Genomic DNA, 16942 nt, shown 5'->3' with positions numbered 1-16942 from the left:
GGAATGAAATAAATAGGAACTGGAGGGAAGCCAAGGTGAAATTGTTATAGGAAAAGTGTTAAGAAATCGAAAAAGAAATGGTGCCTGGAAAGACTGGTTCAGAATACAGAGAAGTAAACAAGCTTTGATGAAATTAAAATAGTGTTAACCTCTATTGACAGTATAATGAAAACTTCCACTTTTAAACACAGAGGAGATAGCATTGAAGTCCTCTATGAGGAGAAGAAACTGTCTGATAATGTGATAGAAATGAGTCAGCCTGGGAAACATAGGTGATCCTGTATTAGCCAAAAGATTTTAACAGAGCTTCAGAAGACTTATTATCAAATACAGCAGAAGGCTTAGATGAAAATACAGAAGAATGGAAAAGAAAACTGAGGACGTGTTAGATTAAATCTGTTTGGCTTTAGAACAGGTAAAGTCTTTATATTTGTTGAGCTACAAAAAGCATTTGACAATGTAAATGATGCAACATTTCTGAAATTCTGAGAAAAGTAGAAGTAAGCTATGGGGAAAGAAGGGCAAAATATCACACGTACGAGAACCAAGAAGGGCGATAAGAACAGAAATCCAAGAATGCAGTGCTCAAATTAAACAGGATGTAGGACAGAGAAGCAGTCTTTTGCCTCTGCTATTCAATCTATACATCAAAGAAGTAATGATGGAAATGAAACAAAGATTGAAAAGGGGGATTAGTAATCAGGGTGAGAGGATACCAATGATAAGATTCAATGATGCTCAGTGGAAGTGAAGAAGAATTACAGGACATACTGAATGGAATGAACAGTCTAGTGAATGTAGAATATGGATTAAGAGTAAATTGAGGAAGGATAAAAGTAATGAGGAGTAACAGAAATAAGAGTAGCAATAAACTTAACATCAAAATTGGTGACCACAAAGTAGACAAAGTTAAGGAATTCTGCTACCCTGGAAGCAAAATAAAATGTGAAAGATGAAGCAAGCAGGTGTACTGGGATAAACTACAGGAGTGCTTTGAGTCAAAGAGCAGACCACTAGGTACTGGACACTGGCCACCACTGGTTGTCAACCTGCATGGTCAGCACGCCAGCAGAAGCTGCCCCTCCCATGTCATCAGACTTCCACATGTCAGTGGCCAGGGAGTGGGATAGCTAAAGCAAGCTTCTGTGGTTTGATCGACAGCCTCATGACAACAGCCAGACTTTGGTCACCAACTATGTTTAACACATTTCTGCATTATATGCAAACGCGGTCTCTTACACAAAGTCAGCCAGGAGCAGCTGCATTAAACCCCACTGTACCAGCACATCATCAGTGAACAGCTGAGCATTAATATGATGTACAGGCTCTGCCTGTAGGCAGCATGCAGATGCCACTGCCACCACTACTGTCATCAAGCCTTGAACCTCTGTCCCTGCCTGAGTGTTTGGGCATTCAGGCAGCACAGCACCTTGCTGTGTTCACAGAACTACAAAGCTGGGGTCCAGCCATCCCTGCATCTGCCAAGCCTCAAACAGGAAACTCCTTTACTCTGTGAGGCTGGGGTGAGAGGCAGTCTGCCGCATTCGCAGCCACAGCAAGGGATGTCAGCCAACAGCTACAGGTCATCTAATCCGAGACTTCCCTTGACACAGTGGCACTCGGTCCATGCTAGTGTTGACTATGGGCTGGAAGTCTGTGCATTGGAGAAGCCATGAAGGAGTATTTGACTTGCTCACCATAAACACCAGCAGAATCGAAGTTTAATGAATGTAAACCAACAGCAATAATGAGGGTCTTGTATCTACATACTGCCTTATTCTCAAACAATGGAAAATCCAGGATGGAATGTAACAATATTATGAGAAGGAAAGTTGCTACTCACCATATAGCGGAGATGCTGAGTCATAGACAGGCACAACAAAAAGTGTTTCACACTTAAAGCTTTCGCCCAATGGCCTTTGTCAACAATACACACACACATATGCACATACACACACTCACAAACCCAACTCTCACACACGACTGCAGTCTCAGGCAACTGAAACCATACTCGCTGCCTTATTCTGCTGCACCTGCATCCATCTTCAGCAGATAATTGCTGCTAGACCCAGCCATCCCAGAGATCCCATTATAACTGGTATCAGAAGTATGTCTTCCACTACACCATTATATTTGGTGCCACTATAAAATATGAAGACAGGCATCAAGTGCAACACAAGCGCCAATTCTGTGTTTCCACAGCAGGGATGTCCTATGCCTCTGTATAAGTAATTTCATATTTTAGAGCTTTTTGGGGCCTGTAGGCCGTTTCCCTAGTCATTTTTCTGCCTTATCATTTGAGTATACTGTGTATTTGCTTTGATAATAAGTAGACGATATGGATAAACAAATTTCGGTTCACAAGGTGATTCAGCATCGAACAGAATAAGTAGCTCAGTTGCAGACAGAATTAGGACAACTATGGGAGGAAAGGAGGAAATTGTCACACCATAGGGTATCTATCCTCAATACTAATACCACTTTGTCAGTCAGTCCATTTTGCGGGAAATTGGGGGAAGATGTCTTTGAGTTTTTTTAAAATTTGGTTACAGCTCCAGGTTTGCAAATTGGAGTAATGAGCATTTATTAGGTGTAGCTAAACTAAAGTTAGCAGAAGATGCTAGGCTGTCTGTAATGCACCATGAGAAACCAATGGGAAAGTTCATATGAGAATAGCTTTTTCCACCAAAGAACTGATTACATTTTAATAGTAAATTGTTCACTGCGTGTAACTGAAAGCACTGTCATTGGTTCCATTTTGACACTTTTATCTTGCCACTCAACATACTGGGCATTCCAAAGGCACAGTCGATTTGTTGTGAGGGAAATAAGTATTTTCACCTTTACATGATGGTACTGTTAAGTAGTACAGAAAGTAGTATTGGTATATAAAATTGAAAAATGTATCAATAAGTAGTAGCTGAGGAAGCAAGGATTCAGTCAGAAACATGGATGTGTAAGGATTTGTACTGACAGCAACATGTATCAAAGAGTCTTATCAACTTAAATAAATTATTGTAATTATTATTTAGTACAATACACTATTTTTACATTTATGTTTTGGATGTTAAAATAGTTAAAGAACTATTTCTGATCTGTAAGAATAGTGTAAAAAGTTTTGCCTTTGTATACTGGTGTGGAAGCCAAAATAATTATTGATAAAAGTAGTGTATATATTGTGGAGCAATGGATGATGAGATGTGGTGTGGTTGCTGATATGAAAAAAGAAAGTAATGGTGGTAATACATACGACTAATGAAATCAAGACCCCAAAATATACCAATGATATGGGGAGTTTTAAGAGGAATATGGGAAGAACTGAATGATGGTGTACGCAAAGAAGACTACAAACTAAAGGTTGCCCCCCTGTATTATTATGCCACTCTGCAAGCTTTTAAAAAGAGGAAAAAAGGAAAAGGAATAAAAAAGCACTTCTTTATGAAGACTGAGATGGTTACAGTGTTGGCCTGAATAATAAAGAAATAATCAAAGAGCACCAATGTGAAAGTTCATATGAGAATAGCTTTTTCCACCAAAGAACTGATTACATTTTAATAGTAAATTGTTCACTGTGTATAACTGAATTTTTAAGTTTATTGCTTGAAATTGCCTTATTTTTCCAACTTTGATGACACCCATTCTTTTTTTATGTCACATTCCATTAAATGGATGATCTGCAACAAGAAATAATCTAAAAAGGTGCTGGGAAGTTATTCTTATTTTTCTGCCTAACGAGATTTGACCACATTTCATTATACCACAAGTGACGTCCCTGAAAATCCAGGTAAATCTTGTTGTTGTATTTTGTAGTACATGAACCAGTGAAATTATGTTCAGTTTAGTAAACACAACTTATAAAGATGTTTTGAGAACATGTATTTAATTTGTACATATGTCTTTTAGTATGTAGTGAGTTTTAAATGCTCATAATTATTGCTGTATTTATATTCACAAGGATGCAATGTTTATTATGATATAACCCAAAGAACAGTGCAATATACTGCTTGAATTGTTCACACACATGGAAGGCAAATGCAGTACAATGAACGATACACAAGTTCCCAATAGAGTCTTGCACTCCAGCCTATACAGTAATTAGGTCCAACAGGGAGTGCAGCAAGCAAGCTGCACATGCAACTGCTTTCACATTAGCACGCTTGGTGGCCCCCAGTGGCTGAATCAAGCACAAACTTCACATGTGAACTATGAAGTGATTGAGACACAACATCGGTAGTTACAGCACTCCTCTTCCTTTGCAAAGAAGTGACCACATTGCTCACATCCATTTCTTCTGTGGTTGACGGAGGCTGTCAGGTCAGAAGTGGTGCGAGCACGAACAGGTGTGGCACCCACAGCCTGTGAAAGGCCTTACAGTAGGACAGGCGACACTGGTGCAGCCTCCATTTCCCACCATATCTCCTGGCAGCTGTAGGGGACATCCACTGCAGAGGACACATTGGTAAAGATGTCAGCAACAGTGGCAGAGAAGGCGAGGGCGCCCACTGCGATGTAAGAGACATCCAGGCAGATGGAGGATGCGGGAGGAGGGGGAGGGGGGTCAGAAGCACACTCGGTGCACAACCATCAATGCGACGTCATACACTGAGGAGCCAAAGAAACTGGCACACCTGCCTAATACTGTGTAAGGCCCCTGTGAACACACAGATTCGACTAATGTCTGAAGTAGTGTTGCAGGGAACTGACACCATGAATCCCGCAGGGCTCTGCATAAATCCGTAAGAGCATGAGAGAGTGGAGATTTCTTCTGAACAACACTTTGCAAGGCATCCCAGATATGCTCAATAATGTTCATGTCTGGGGAGTTTGGTGGTCAGCGTAATATGGTCCTACTCAAGGCTGGATTTATCGTTAAGTAGGAGTGGGAGTGGGAGGGCTAGGCCAAGTTCTGGGGGATCAAGCAATACAGGCTCCGACAAAGATAGCAAGTGGCGCGCCTCAGAATAGGCAACTCTCTCAACCCAAATACGTGCCCATGGTACAGGGTACAGGATCACAGTTGGGAGCGGAACATCAGAAACCAATATCGGTCCTGCAATGATCATAAATACGGACGTTTCTTGTCTTTACAAACCTTAAGTCGGAAGAATGTATATAAAACGATATACCAAAATTATGGTCACTATGCAATCAAACCAACAACTGGGGCACAATTCTCAATAATGATAGGTTAATTCTCAGATCTGTGGTGACTACACACACACACACACACACACACACACACACACACACACACACACAATTTAAGCAGTACATATGTACATAAAATTAGAAAAAAATGTAATCAACCAAGGAACAAGCTCAGAATACTACAGCTGATGGCCGTAAGCTACCAGGTAAACCTGCTACGGATAATACTATTAAATACCCAGAATTATTTTACCTTTTAAATATTAACAGACGGAGGTAAAGAACTACAACAAGATAATCACTGAAGCAACAAGTAGCAGGTGTTAGTGACAACAGTAATACTTAAGTTGCCAGATCTGCTGTGACCCAGCATATACATGCATTAAAAATAAGGACGTTTAAACAACTAAAGGGGCTTAAACAGCAATATAAAAAAAAAACTATGTAATCCACCAAGACACAAGCCCAGAGTACAACTGCTAGTGGCTGTAAAACATTTGGTAATAACAGTATTTTCAACTGTACTGATTGAGCACTCAACGGCACTTTGTCGAAAGGCTCTTCTTGCAGCTTGTCGTTAAACAAATTGTGATTCGACTGCGCATGTTAATAACAACAAGAAATATCGATGGCGCACTGTCGAAAGATAGTAATCTTGCCAAGTTATTTATAATCACAGAGCAACGACGTATTTAGTAATAACAGTAATTTCAACTGCACGCTCATTGAACACTCAATGTTGCTCTGTCGAAAGGCTCTTCTCATTGCTTTGCTGTTAAACAAATTGCCATTCAACGGTGCACGTTAACAGCAACAGGAATATCAACGGCACTCTGTCAAAAAGTAGTAATCTTGCCAACAGTATTTAATAATCACAGAGCAACGACGTATTTGGTTATAACAGTAATTTCAACTGCACGCTTATTGAACACTCAATGTTGCTCTGTCGAAAGGCTCCTCCTTAAGGGAGGCTACAATGCATAAGGAAAGAGCAATCTTACCACAAGAAGCCAGGAACTTGATAATACAAACAGCAGAACATCATGCCTCCAGGCACATTGCCTCACTTCCCTTCTGTATAAGTCGCAACACAAACCGTGATGAGGCATGGCTTCCCACCTCAAAACAGTTCACCGTACAATACAATCCCGCTTACGAAATGTGGCCGTTCATGCGGGCCACCTAACACAAACTGCATGTATGCTAGTACGTCCTCTCTCTCCGAAAGCGGCCAGCGATCGCACCTAAGCGCCGTGACCCCCTCTGGCGATGCACCCGAGGAAGGAGAGCGTGGGTCACAGTGGATGTGTTTAAACTCAGAAGAGTGTTCCTGAAGCCACTCTGTAACAAGTCTGGACGTGTGGGATGTCGCATTGTTTTGCTGGAATTGCCCAAGTCTGTCGGAATGCACAATGGACACGAATGGATGCAGGTGATCAGACAGGATGCCTATGTACGTGTCACCTGTCAGAGCCGTATCTAGACATATCAGGGGTCCCATATCACTCCCACTGCACACATCCCACACCATTACAGAGCCTCCACCAGCTTGAACAGTCCCCTGCTGACATGCACGGTCCATGGATTCATGAGGTTGTCTCCATATCCGTACACATCCATCTGCTTGATACAATTGGAAATGAGGCTTGTCCGACCAGGCAACATGTTTCTAGCCATCAACAGTCCAATGTCAGCATTGACAGTTCCAGGTGAGGTGTAAAGCTTTTTGTCATGCAGTCATCAAGGATAAACGAGTCGGCCTCCAGTTCCAAAAGCCCACTTGTTGATGGCCCGGCATTGAAATATGCAGCAATTTGTGGAAGGGTTGCAGTTCTGTCACACTGAATGATTCTCTTCAGCTGTTATTGGTCCTGTTCTTGCAGAATCTTTTTCCAGTTGCATCACTGTTGGAGATTTGATGTTTTACTGGATTCCTGATATTCATGGTACATTCATGAAATGATAGTACAGGAAAATCCCCACTACATCGCTACCTCAGAGATGCTGTGTCCTATCGCTCATGCGCCAACTATAATACCAGGTTCAACCTCACTTAAATCTTGATAACCTCGCATTGTAGCAGCAGAATCCGATCTAACAACTTTGCCAGACACTTGTTGTCTATATAGGCTGTATTCTGCCTGTCTACATCTCTCTGTATTTGTGATATCAATATAATAGAGGGAAACATTCCACGTGGGAAAAATTATATATAAAAACAAAGATGAGGTGACTTACCGAACGAAAGCGCTGGCAGGTTGATAGACACACAAACAAACACAAATATACACACAAAATTCAAGCTTTCGCAACAAACTGTTGCCTCATCAGGAAAGAGGGAAGGAGAGGGGAAGACGAAAGGAAGTGGGTTTTAAGGGAGAGGGTAAGGAGTCATTCCAATCCCGGGAGCGGAAAGACTTACCTTAGGGGGAAAAAAGGACAGGTATACACTCGCACTCACGCACATATCCATCCACACATACAGACACAAGCAGACATATTTAAAAGACCAATATGTCTGCTTGTGTCTGTATGTGTGGATGGATATGTGTGTGAGTGCGAGTGTATACCTGTCCTTTTTTCCCCCTAAGGTAAGTCTTTCCGCTCCCGGGATTGGAATGACTCCTTACCCTCTCCCTTAAAACCCACTTCCTTTCGTCTTCCCCTCTCCTTCCCTCTTTCCTGATGAGGCAACAGTTTGTTGCGAAAGCTTGAATTTTGTGTGTATATTTGTGTTTGTTTGTGTGTCTATCGACCTGCCAGCGCTTTCGTTCGGTAAGTCACCTCATCTTTGTTTTTATATATAATCTCTCTGTATTTGAATACGCATGCCTATACCAGTTTCTTTGGCGCTTCAGTGTAGCTGGTCAATGTGTAATGATGCCCCCCTCAGTCATGTAGACAACACACAGGTGTCAGCCACAGGTATTCTCAATTACCGCTGGCACCCATTTCGGCAAGCGGCCATACCCATGAGCCCAAACAGCTGTGTCGGGCCAGAAGGTTGCAGCACCAGTGCTGATTGATGGCGTGGGGTTGGCCGAAACAGATGTAGCAGAGTCTGTGGCTGACGACCATGCAACAACTCTACTGGATTCTTATCGTCAAAAGGACTGAACCTACAAGAACTGTGGAACCGGTCAAGAGTTACTTCTGGCGGCATATCCAAAATGGACTTTTTTCATCAGAGTCTTAAATATTCATATTAGTCATTCTGCATCTCCATTTGATTGAGAGCAGAGAGGGGGAGCCGTGATATGGTGGACACGACCTCCTTTTTTTTTCCTTCTTTTTTTTTTCCAAATATCTTCAAATTCCTGAGATATGAACTGGACACGGTTGCCTGTAACTACAGTATATGAACTTCCATTCCAAAAATTTTGGACAAAGCTGAAATTGTTGCCACTGCAGAAGTAGACAGACAATGCACCCCCATATAGCATACAGAAACTTAGAATAAACGTCAATTACAAGCTAGTGGAAATTTAAAAAAAGGACCCACAAAATCTATGTGAATTCATTTCCAAGGCTACTGTGGATCTGGCCATAGTGACAAAGAATCAAGGCAAACTGCCTGATGGGTGGCACACTGTGCGCAGGCTGCAACAACTCACACATTTCCCAATCAATGCCTGACCAAAAAACATGTCTGCTTTTGTATGTGACACAATGCAGTGGTCCACATGCAATAAACGCATAACCTCCCACTGAAGGGCAGATGGGATTACAGCCGGTGGAGTAGTGTCATCTGTAGCTAATAGCAGCACGCCATCCCAAACAGAAACACAATTTTGTAATCCAAAATAATTTTTCAAAGGATCAGGAGCATGACCTGGAGGTCAGATTACAGCAACTTAAACGCCCAGTCACAAGTGGAAACCAGCGCAAGGGAACATCTTTACATAATAATGCATAGAATGGTTGTGCCACAGTAGCAGCATCTGGTATGAATTTGTGGTAGTATGCAGTTTTGCCTAAAAATGCCTTTAATTCATTGATGGACATGAGGTGTGGAACACAGCAATATCATCAATATGCTGTCTAAATGGTCTAATGCCAGTATGCGACACTTCTAAACCAAAATACACTCCTGGAAATGGAAAAAAGAACACATTGACACCGGTGTGTCAGACCCACCATACTTGCTCCGGACACTGCGAGAGGGCTGTACAAGCAATGATCACACGCACGGCACAGCGGACACACCAGGAACCGCGGTGTTGGCCGTCGAATGGCGCTAGCTGCGCAGCATTTGTGCACCGCCGCCGTCAGTGTCAGCCAGTTTGCCGTGGCATACGGAGCTCCATCGCAGTCTTTAACACTGGTAGCATGCCGCGACAGCGTGGGCGTGAACCGTATGTGCAGTTGACGGACTTTGAGCGAGGGCATATAGTGGGCATGCGGGAGGCCGGGTGGACGTACCGCCGAATTGCTCAACACGTGGGGCATGAGATCTCCACAGTACATCGATGTTGTCGCCAGTGGTCGGCGGAAAGTGCACGTGCCCGTCGACCTGGGACCGGACCGCAGCGACGCACGGATGCACGCCAAGACCGTAGGATCCTACGCAGTGCCGTAGGGGACCACACCGCCACTTCCCAGCAAATTAGGGACACTGTTGCTCCTGGGGTATCGGCGAGGACCATTCGCAACCATCTCCATGAAGCTGGGCTACGGTCCCGCACACCGTTAGGCCCTCTTCCGCTCACGCCCCAACATCGTGCAGCCCGCCTCCAGTGGTGTCGCGACAGGCGTGAATGGAGGGACGAATGGAGACGTGTCGTCCTCAGCGATGAGAGTCGCTTCTGCCTTGGTGCCAATGATGGTCGTATGCGTGTTTGGCGCCGTGCAGGTGAGCGCCACAATCAGGACTGCATACGACCGAGGCACACAGGGCCAACACCCGGCATCATGGTGTGGGGAGCGATCTCCTACACTGGCCGTACACCACTGGCGATCGTCGAGGGGACACTGAATAGTGCACGGTACATCCATACCGTCATCGAACCCATCGTTCTACCATTCCTAGACCGGCAAGGGAACTTGCTGTTCCAACAGGACAATGCACGTCCGCATGTATCCCGTGCCACCCAACGTGCTCTAGAAGGTGTAAGTCAACTACCCTGGCCAGCAAGATCTCCGGATCTGTCCCCCATTGAGCATGTTTGGGACTGGATGAAGCGTCGTCTCACGCGGTCTGCACGTCCAGCACGAACGCTGGTCCAACTGAGGCGCCAGGTGGAAATGGCATGGCAAGCCGTTCCACAGGACTACATCCAGCATCTCTACGATCGTCTCCATGGGAGAATAGCAGCCTGCATTGCTGCGAAAGGTGGATATACACTGTACTAGTGCCGACATTGTGCATGCTCTGTTGCCTGTGTCTATGTGCCTGTGGTTCTGTCAGTGTGATCATGTGATGTATCTGACCCCAGGAATGTGTCAATAAAGTTTTCCCTTCCTGGGACAATGAATTCACGGTGTTCTTATTTCAATTTCCAGGAGTGTAAATAATGGATAGTTGAAAAAACTGGGTCTTATAAAAATTGCACTTTAATCCTGCAGGCTGTAAAACAAGAACATGGAGCATGAAGGTTCTGCAAATGTTCCTCTATAGAGGCACCACACACTGCTATGTTATCTAAATAGTTGATGCAGACTGGAAGTGATACAATAAGTGGCTTTAGAAAGCACTGAAAAATAATGGTGTGTTTCCCCACCATAAGGTAAATGCTGGTATTGATAAAGCACAAATGGGGTATTGGTAACTAGAAGACATAGATTCCTCGCCAAGCGGCCACTGTAAATATGCCTCTGCCAAGTCAATCTTTGAAAAATAATGGCTTCCTGATAATTTTGCGAACAGCTTGTTACAGCATAGCAAAGTGTAGGTATCAATGATTGACTGTGCATTAATAGGCATTTTAAAATCACCGAAGAGGTGTATGGTGTATTTTACCGGTAGGTTTTTTGGGTATCACCAGTGGGCTTGACCATTCACTGGAAGAAAGAGATCGACTAACATGAAGGTACTGAAGATGATCAAATTCTACATTTACTTCATCCTGTGAGGGTACCAGTAACAGTTGGGCCAGAGAAAAACGGGCAGGCAGACTGTTTCATCATAATATGAGCCTGAAATTCAGTTGCACAAGCAAGTCCTGGAGAAAATAGACATGAAATTCAGCACAGGGAGTCTGCCACTGTTGATACGGAACTTGATTAGAAACCAAATGCACTTCATCATCAATGGAGAATTCAAACAGTTTGAAAGTGTCCAAGCCAAACAGATTTGCAGTGTAAGCATTGTCTTCTACTAGGAATGTTAATGAACAAACCACAGTAGGTGCAGAAAACTGTCCAAGAATGGGAATCTGTTGTTTGTTATAACTCACTAGCCTCTGGTACACTGGAGTCAAAAGGAGAGAATCCAAATCCACATGAGTCTGAGAATTCACCAACTTTGCTGCTGCACCTTTGTCCATCATCATTCTCAATGGTTTGTTAAACACACACACTTCATATACAACTTACCTTGAGACACCGTCACTGCTGACACACTATTCACATCCATGTTCGTTTCATCCTCACTCAGGTTTGGAAAAGAGTTTCACACAGAAACAATGTGTCATTTCTTATGGTACCTATTACACATTGCTCAGCACTTGAGACATGCAGTCCATTTTTTTTTAATGAAGCAGTATGAGCATGAAGGCGGCAGAGCATGAGGCTGTCGCTGTTGTGATGTGGACTGTTGTTGTCGTGAACAATGATTACCTATACATTAAGACACTAGCTGGACTGCTGCAGTAGTGTCTAAATTCCCTTGCGAATGAACTGATGACTGGGAGGGGTGAGGGGAACTGATTTCTGAAATGCCGAACCAGGCTTCTGTCTGACAACCTGCAGCACATGAAACTTCAAATGAGCTACATTCAAAACTTCAGTAAGCGTAGGATTTTCACACTGCAGAGTTTGCTCACTAACTTCCTTATCAGGAGCAAAACGTATGATTTCATCACGAACCCCAAGATTGGTGTAGGATTCCTTATGAACATTTGTCACAAAATTACAACAATGGCTAAGTTCACATAGTTCTGGTGCCCATGCCTTGTATGACCATTTTGATAACTTTTGGCAGAGGTAAAATTTGACAAAAGCAGCAATAACATGAGTAGATTTACAATGATAGGCAGAAAGGAACTCTCACATCTGAACGAAAGAAAGAGTTGGAGGTCCTTGTAAGGGAGCGAGCTCACACAAAAACTGGGGCGAAATTCACGATAAAAACAGGCCCTTGCACAAGTTTACTTCTGTTACCTCAAATGCCTGGAAATGTTGCTGAAGGCATTCCTCATAAGTATACCATTCTTCTGCTGCACCATCATATGCAGCGGATGGTGGTGGATATGTTGTTGACAGCGTTGCAGGTTGTGCCAATGTAGTCATTAAACTGGAAATAGCAACTGCCAGTGCCTGCTGCTGCTGCTGCTCAAGAAGAGATTGAAGCACCACTTCCATGGAAATGAAACTCAAAGGATTAATGACTGAAGTGGGACATGTGGAGACAAATACCGTATTCATCTGCAAAAAGTGTTCTAACCCAAAGTACACTACATTTTATTGCTCAAACTGTTCACATATATGGAAAGCAGAGTAACAATACAATGAATGATACACAAGTGCCTGGTGGAGCTTTGTGCTCCGGCCTATAAAGTAATTAGTTACAATAGGTGTTGCAGCTTGCACATGCATCTGCTGTCTTATTAGCAGGCTAGGTGGCCTCTAGAGGCCAAATCAAGCACAAACTTCCTGCACAAACTATGAAACGGTGCACGCATAACACTGGAAGTTACAGCATATTACTTTATGTACTATTCTGTGGTAATGTTTTTACATATTTACTGTGTGGGCCAAAAGGATTTTAAAATTCAAATTTTGTAACATGATTAGACAGATCATTACCAATAATTATCAATACCCTGTCAGAAGTAAGCATACTGCATCTGGTCACAGATGGGAAGGATTTGTCACCCTAGTCAAGATTTGTATTCAGTGTAATCCATTGGAGAGCTGTTTGTGGTGTCATAAGTGTCCACTTCAATCTGATAGCTAATGGGGATGCATAACTAGGGAGGATACCAAACACAATCCAAAGAAGCTCCAACACCATCATTATCAAACTCTGATGGCCCATAGTGCCGAAACTATGCATTTCCACACTGGGTACCTTCTTAAAAAATGACCATAACATACTACATGTCTTTGGTGTTTTTTCTTTGTACACTCTGTATGAAAATACTGTCTGTAGTTATTTAACAACATAGCTGATCTAATGATTAATGAGTATACATACCTTTTGCAAACATAGGTAGAATGTCAGGACTTCCCCAGGACCATGTGAAGCGGCTCTGATTGAACACAGTATCGAACTCAACAGGATTTTCTTTCCACCCCTGAAAACAAAATGCATAGCTGATTGAAAAGTTTATGATCACAACAAAATTTGCAGATAGGTAATAATTTAAAAGATGCATACGAAAGAAGCTATCTGGATGAGCAAAAGCCCAGAATAAATGTTTTCTCCGATGGTACAATTAAGTTCCGTTGCACAAAAACACGTTTGAAATGTTATGGACATGTAGCACAAATGAGTGACTTACAATTAGCCAAGAAAATTTGCCACATCTGAAGTACGACTGCTAGAAAACATATAAAAGGCTCTCACAAAAGTCACTGTTTACCCAACAGCAATTACATCGACAAGACACAAGATTAAGTCAAAATTGTTCATCTTTTTCTATGCTGCCCGATAGCTTAAACTGTATCTGTTAACATGCAGTTGCTACTGGGACACTTAGACTGTGTACCCACTGTGTTTCGGGAGGTATGAGTGAATCCACAGAGGTGGTCATATGCTTGTATTTCCATAAGTGAAGTCAAATGGTTGTACACTGCTTCAGGAAAGCTCAGCACTTACTTGTAGGCACAGCAATAACATTGATGCAAGTAAACTGTGTAACAAATCTACCACACCATGAAAACAGTATCGATCAGATACATACATTATAACTGTGAATACAACTCTTCATTTATACAGTTGCAATGGTTTCCATCGTAACTCTAAAAAAAAAAACACTGTCATTTGGGATCTACACACAAATCCAAGGGGTTGGGGTGTCATGGAGGTGAGACGCATTGTTGTAAATAGTTAAGTAAGTTGGGTTGCACAAAATATTTCATCTAAGTGGGGGGATCTGTAGTGTAACGTGGGATTCAATGCAATAACAAGTTCCATTTTCATCCTCTTAGGCCGATGAAAGATGTTCGTGGAAACTGAAAATGTAGTTTAGGTAGTTGTTAAGAGCAGAACACCCCACTGTGCTTGCACTCATTTGACGTATTTGCAGATATATGAAAAAAGGAGTTACCTTGACACTGGCAAGGCATGATGAAAAATGTGTGTTTCCACCTGCTGTGGAGACCCTGTAATGCTTAGATGCCACGGCTTGTCAGTGCCCTGGAGATAAAGAAGCAAAGGGGTGCTGCCAAGAATGTAGACGATGGAACAAATTAAGTTTCATTATGAAAACTGTCAGTCGGCTATGTGCTGTTGTATGTCATCACAGGGGTACATGTACAAATGTTGTAATCTGTCATAAGCTATGAAGTAAGAGAGATCAGTTTACCCATCATTGTAATTTGAAATGTACATGAGAACCATTGCTGGTACAAGAAAGAAGAGTAGTGAAAACTGGTTTATGTAATTTAGTAGCTTGAAATTGACTAAAGCTCTTCCAGCATCCACCTCACTCCAGAAGGTGAAGTAGTCATACGTCACTATCTCATGGGACGGTATATCAGGACCACAAAAGGAAACCACTTCAAGAATAGTAACTGGAAATTATTTAGGAGATAAAGCTGACACATATGCATCAGGGTGACAGATTGTAAATGGAGTGTACCACACCATAACCAACCAACCATTGTCATTACACTCCAAGCTGAATGTGTGGTCTAGGTAGAAACTAGGAGGTTGCATGAAGTGACCTGGTGGATACAGCCGATTGAGGGAGAGAAAGATCTTTATGAAGGTTTTCCCATTGAATTCCAATCTGGAGTCCTGCCATGTGTCAAATATCAGAATTCCTGACTGAGTAAAATGATCTGATAGTTGGGATAGTTAAGGAATTGAGAGACAGAGAAGGCATAGTAAAGTAATGGTTGGTGAAGCCAAAACTGCAGCAGTAGGATCCCAGACTCAGCCAACAACTGTCTAGTGATTTCTTTTGGAAAGCCCTGGTGACAAACCTAGCCTCAGCTGCAACAATTATAGTGTTGTTTAATCATATACATGGAATCCACAGTTTAATTGTGATACAACTACAGGCCTAATGAACACTAACAGAGTAAAGTAGTCAGCAACCTAAGAGGTCTGACAGAGAAATCAGAGTCATTCAGTTCCTGTAAACAACTTAATGGATAGGGGGAAGCCACGTCCATTTATTATCAGAGCAGCCCTAGGAAGTAGGCTTTTACAACCTCTTTGAGGTGTTGGATTACTTGGAAAAGTTCTGTATCTCGATGGATCAAGATGCAATGACAAAAGCCCATGATCTGCATTTTGGTGAGATAGAAAGTACGGTCATGATTGTGGCCCAAGGAGAGGTCCTTTACACGGCTTCTTGGCATTGACACTCAGTGAGAGCCATGGACTGAAAGCTACACTAAAGGTAAAAGTCATCTGCATAGAGGGTAGGAGTAATGGTCAGTCCCATAGAGTCAATTATTCCATTGATGGCTACAAGGGAAAAGGCAACACTGAACACAGAGGCCTGAAATATCTCATTCTCCTGCAGCTGTGGGGACAGCTGAGGTGTTTATTAACTAACCATGAATGATCAGTAGGACACGAGGTTGTATATAAATGTCAGTAAAGTGCAACAAAAATCCCAGCCATAGAGTATGATCAACATATGATAGTATAAGGCAGTGTCATACACTTCATGTAAGTCAAACAAAACTTCAGCAAGATGGTGGTATTTAGTAAAAGGTAAGTGAAGTGGTATTGCCATTTCTAATCTGACCAAGTGGTTGGTTGTGGTCTGGTTCTTCCATAAACTATGCTGGTAGGTGGGCAAAAGGCCTCACGACTTGAGGGACCAGCACAATCCAAGGATCATCATCCTGTCAAGTGATTTAAACAGCATACAAGTAATGGTGCCTGGTCAGTAGCTGTCAATGGAGGATGGGTCCTTTCCTGGCTTAAGGATTTGGATAATGGTACTATTCCACCACTGTGTGAGATATTCACCACTGAGGAAGATAAATTAAAAACTCTGAGAAGTTAATTTTTCTGATATACATTAAGGTTTTGGAACAGTTCATTATGGAGCAAGTCGGCACCTAGTGCTACGTCATGTTGTGAGTCAAGGCCAACAAGTAGTTCCCTCTCTGTGAATGGTTCATTGTATGGTTCTGAACAGTGTATAGTAAAAGACAGGAAAATGTCCTTCATCCTTTATTTTGTGCCTGGAAAGAAGGGCGGTAAGAGTGAACCATTGATGTGTCTGCAAAGTTGATCACAAAATGCTCCAAGAAGTCACGGGGATCAGTGGAAATACCATGAAGGTGAAGGCTAGGAATAGTCATTGGGCATTGGTGGTCAAATAACCCACAGTGTTTCACCCCCATCTGGGCGGGGGGGGGGGGGGGGGGGGGGGTGTATGCATTTCCAGGGAGGATGTAAACTATTCCCAGCATTCTTTGTTTTTGAAGCTATTTGAAGATCATG

The 16942-nt window shown here is 42.7% G+C and overlaps 1 protein-coding gene across 2 annotated transcripts in view; it reads right to left on the bottom strand.

Annotated features, from left to right (window-relative positions):
• The window catches only part of LOC126483900 (GPI ethanolamine phosphate transferase 1), a 272222-nt gene that overhangs the window by 214625 nt on the left and 40655 nt on the right, over positions 1-16942 (bottom strand). For both annotated transcript variants that reach the window (XM_050107168.1, XM_050107169.1), the window contains exon 3: positions 13505-13604. In XM_050107168.1, the coding sequence (XP_049963125.1) occupies positions 13505-13604 (100 nt within the window). The remainder of the gene's footprint in view (positions 1-13504; positions 13605-16942) is intronic.

The sequence above is a fragment of the Schistocerca serialis genome, chromosome 6, assembly GCF_023864345.2.
Source record: "Schistocerca serialis cubense isolate TAMUIC-IGC-003099 chromosome 6, iqSchSeri2.2, whole genome shotgun sequence".
NCBI classification, from domain to species: Eukaryota; Metazoa; Arthropoda; class Insecta; order Orthoptera; family Acrididae; genus Schistocerca; species Schistocerca serialis.
The sequence above is the reverse complement of the archived record's forward strand: the minus strand, read 5'-3'. Positions and strand labels throughout refer to the sequence as shown.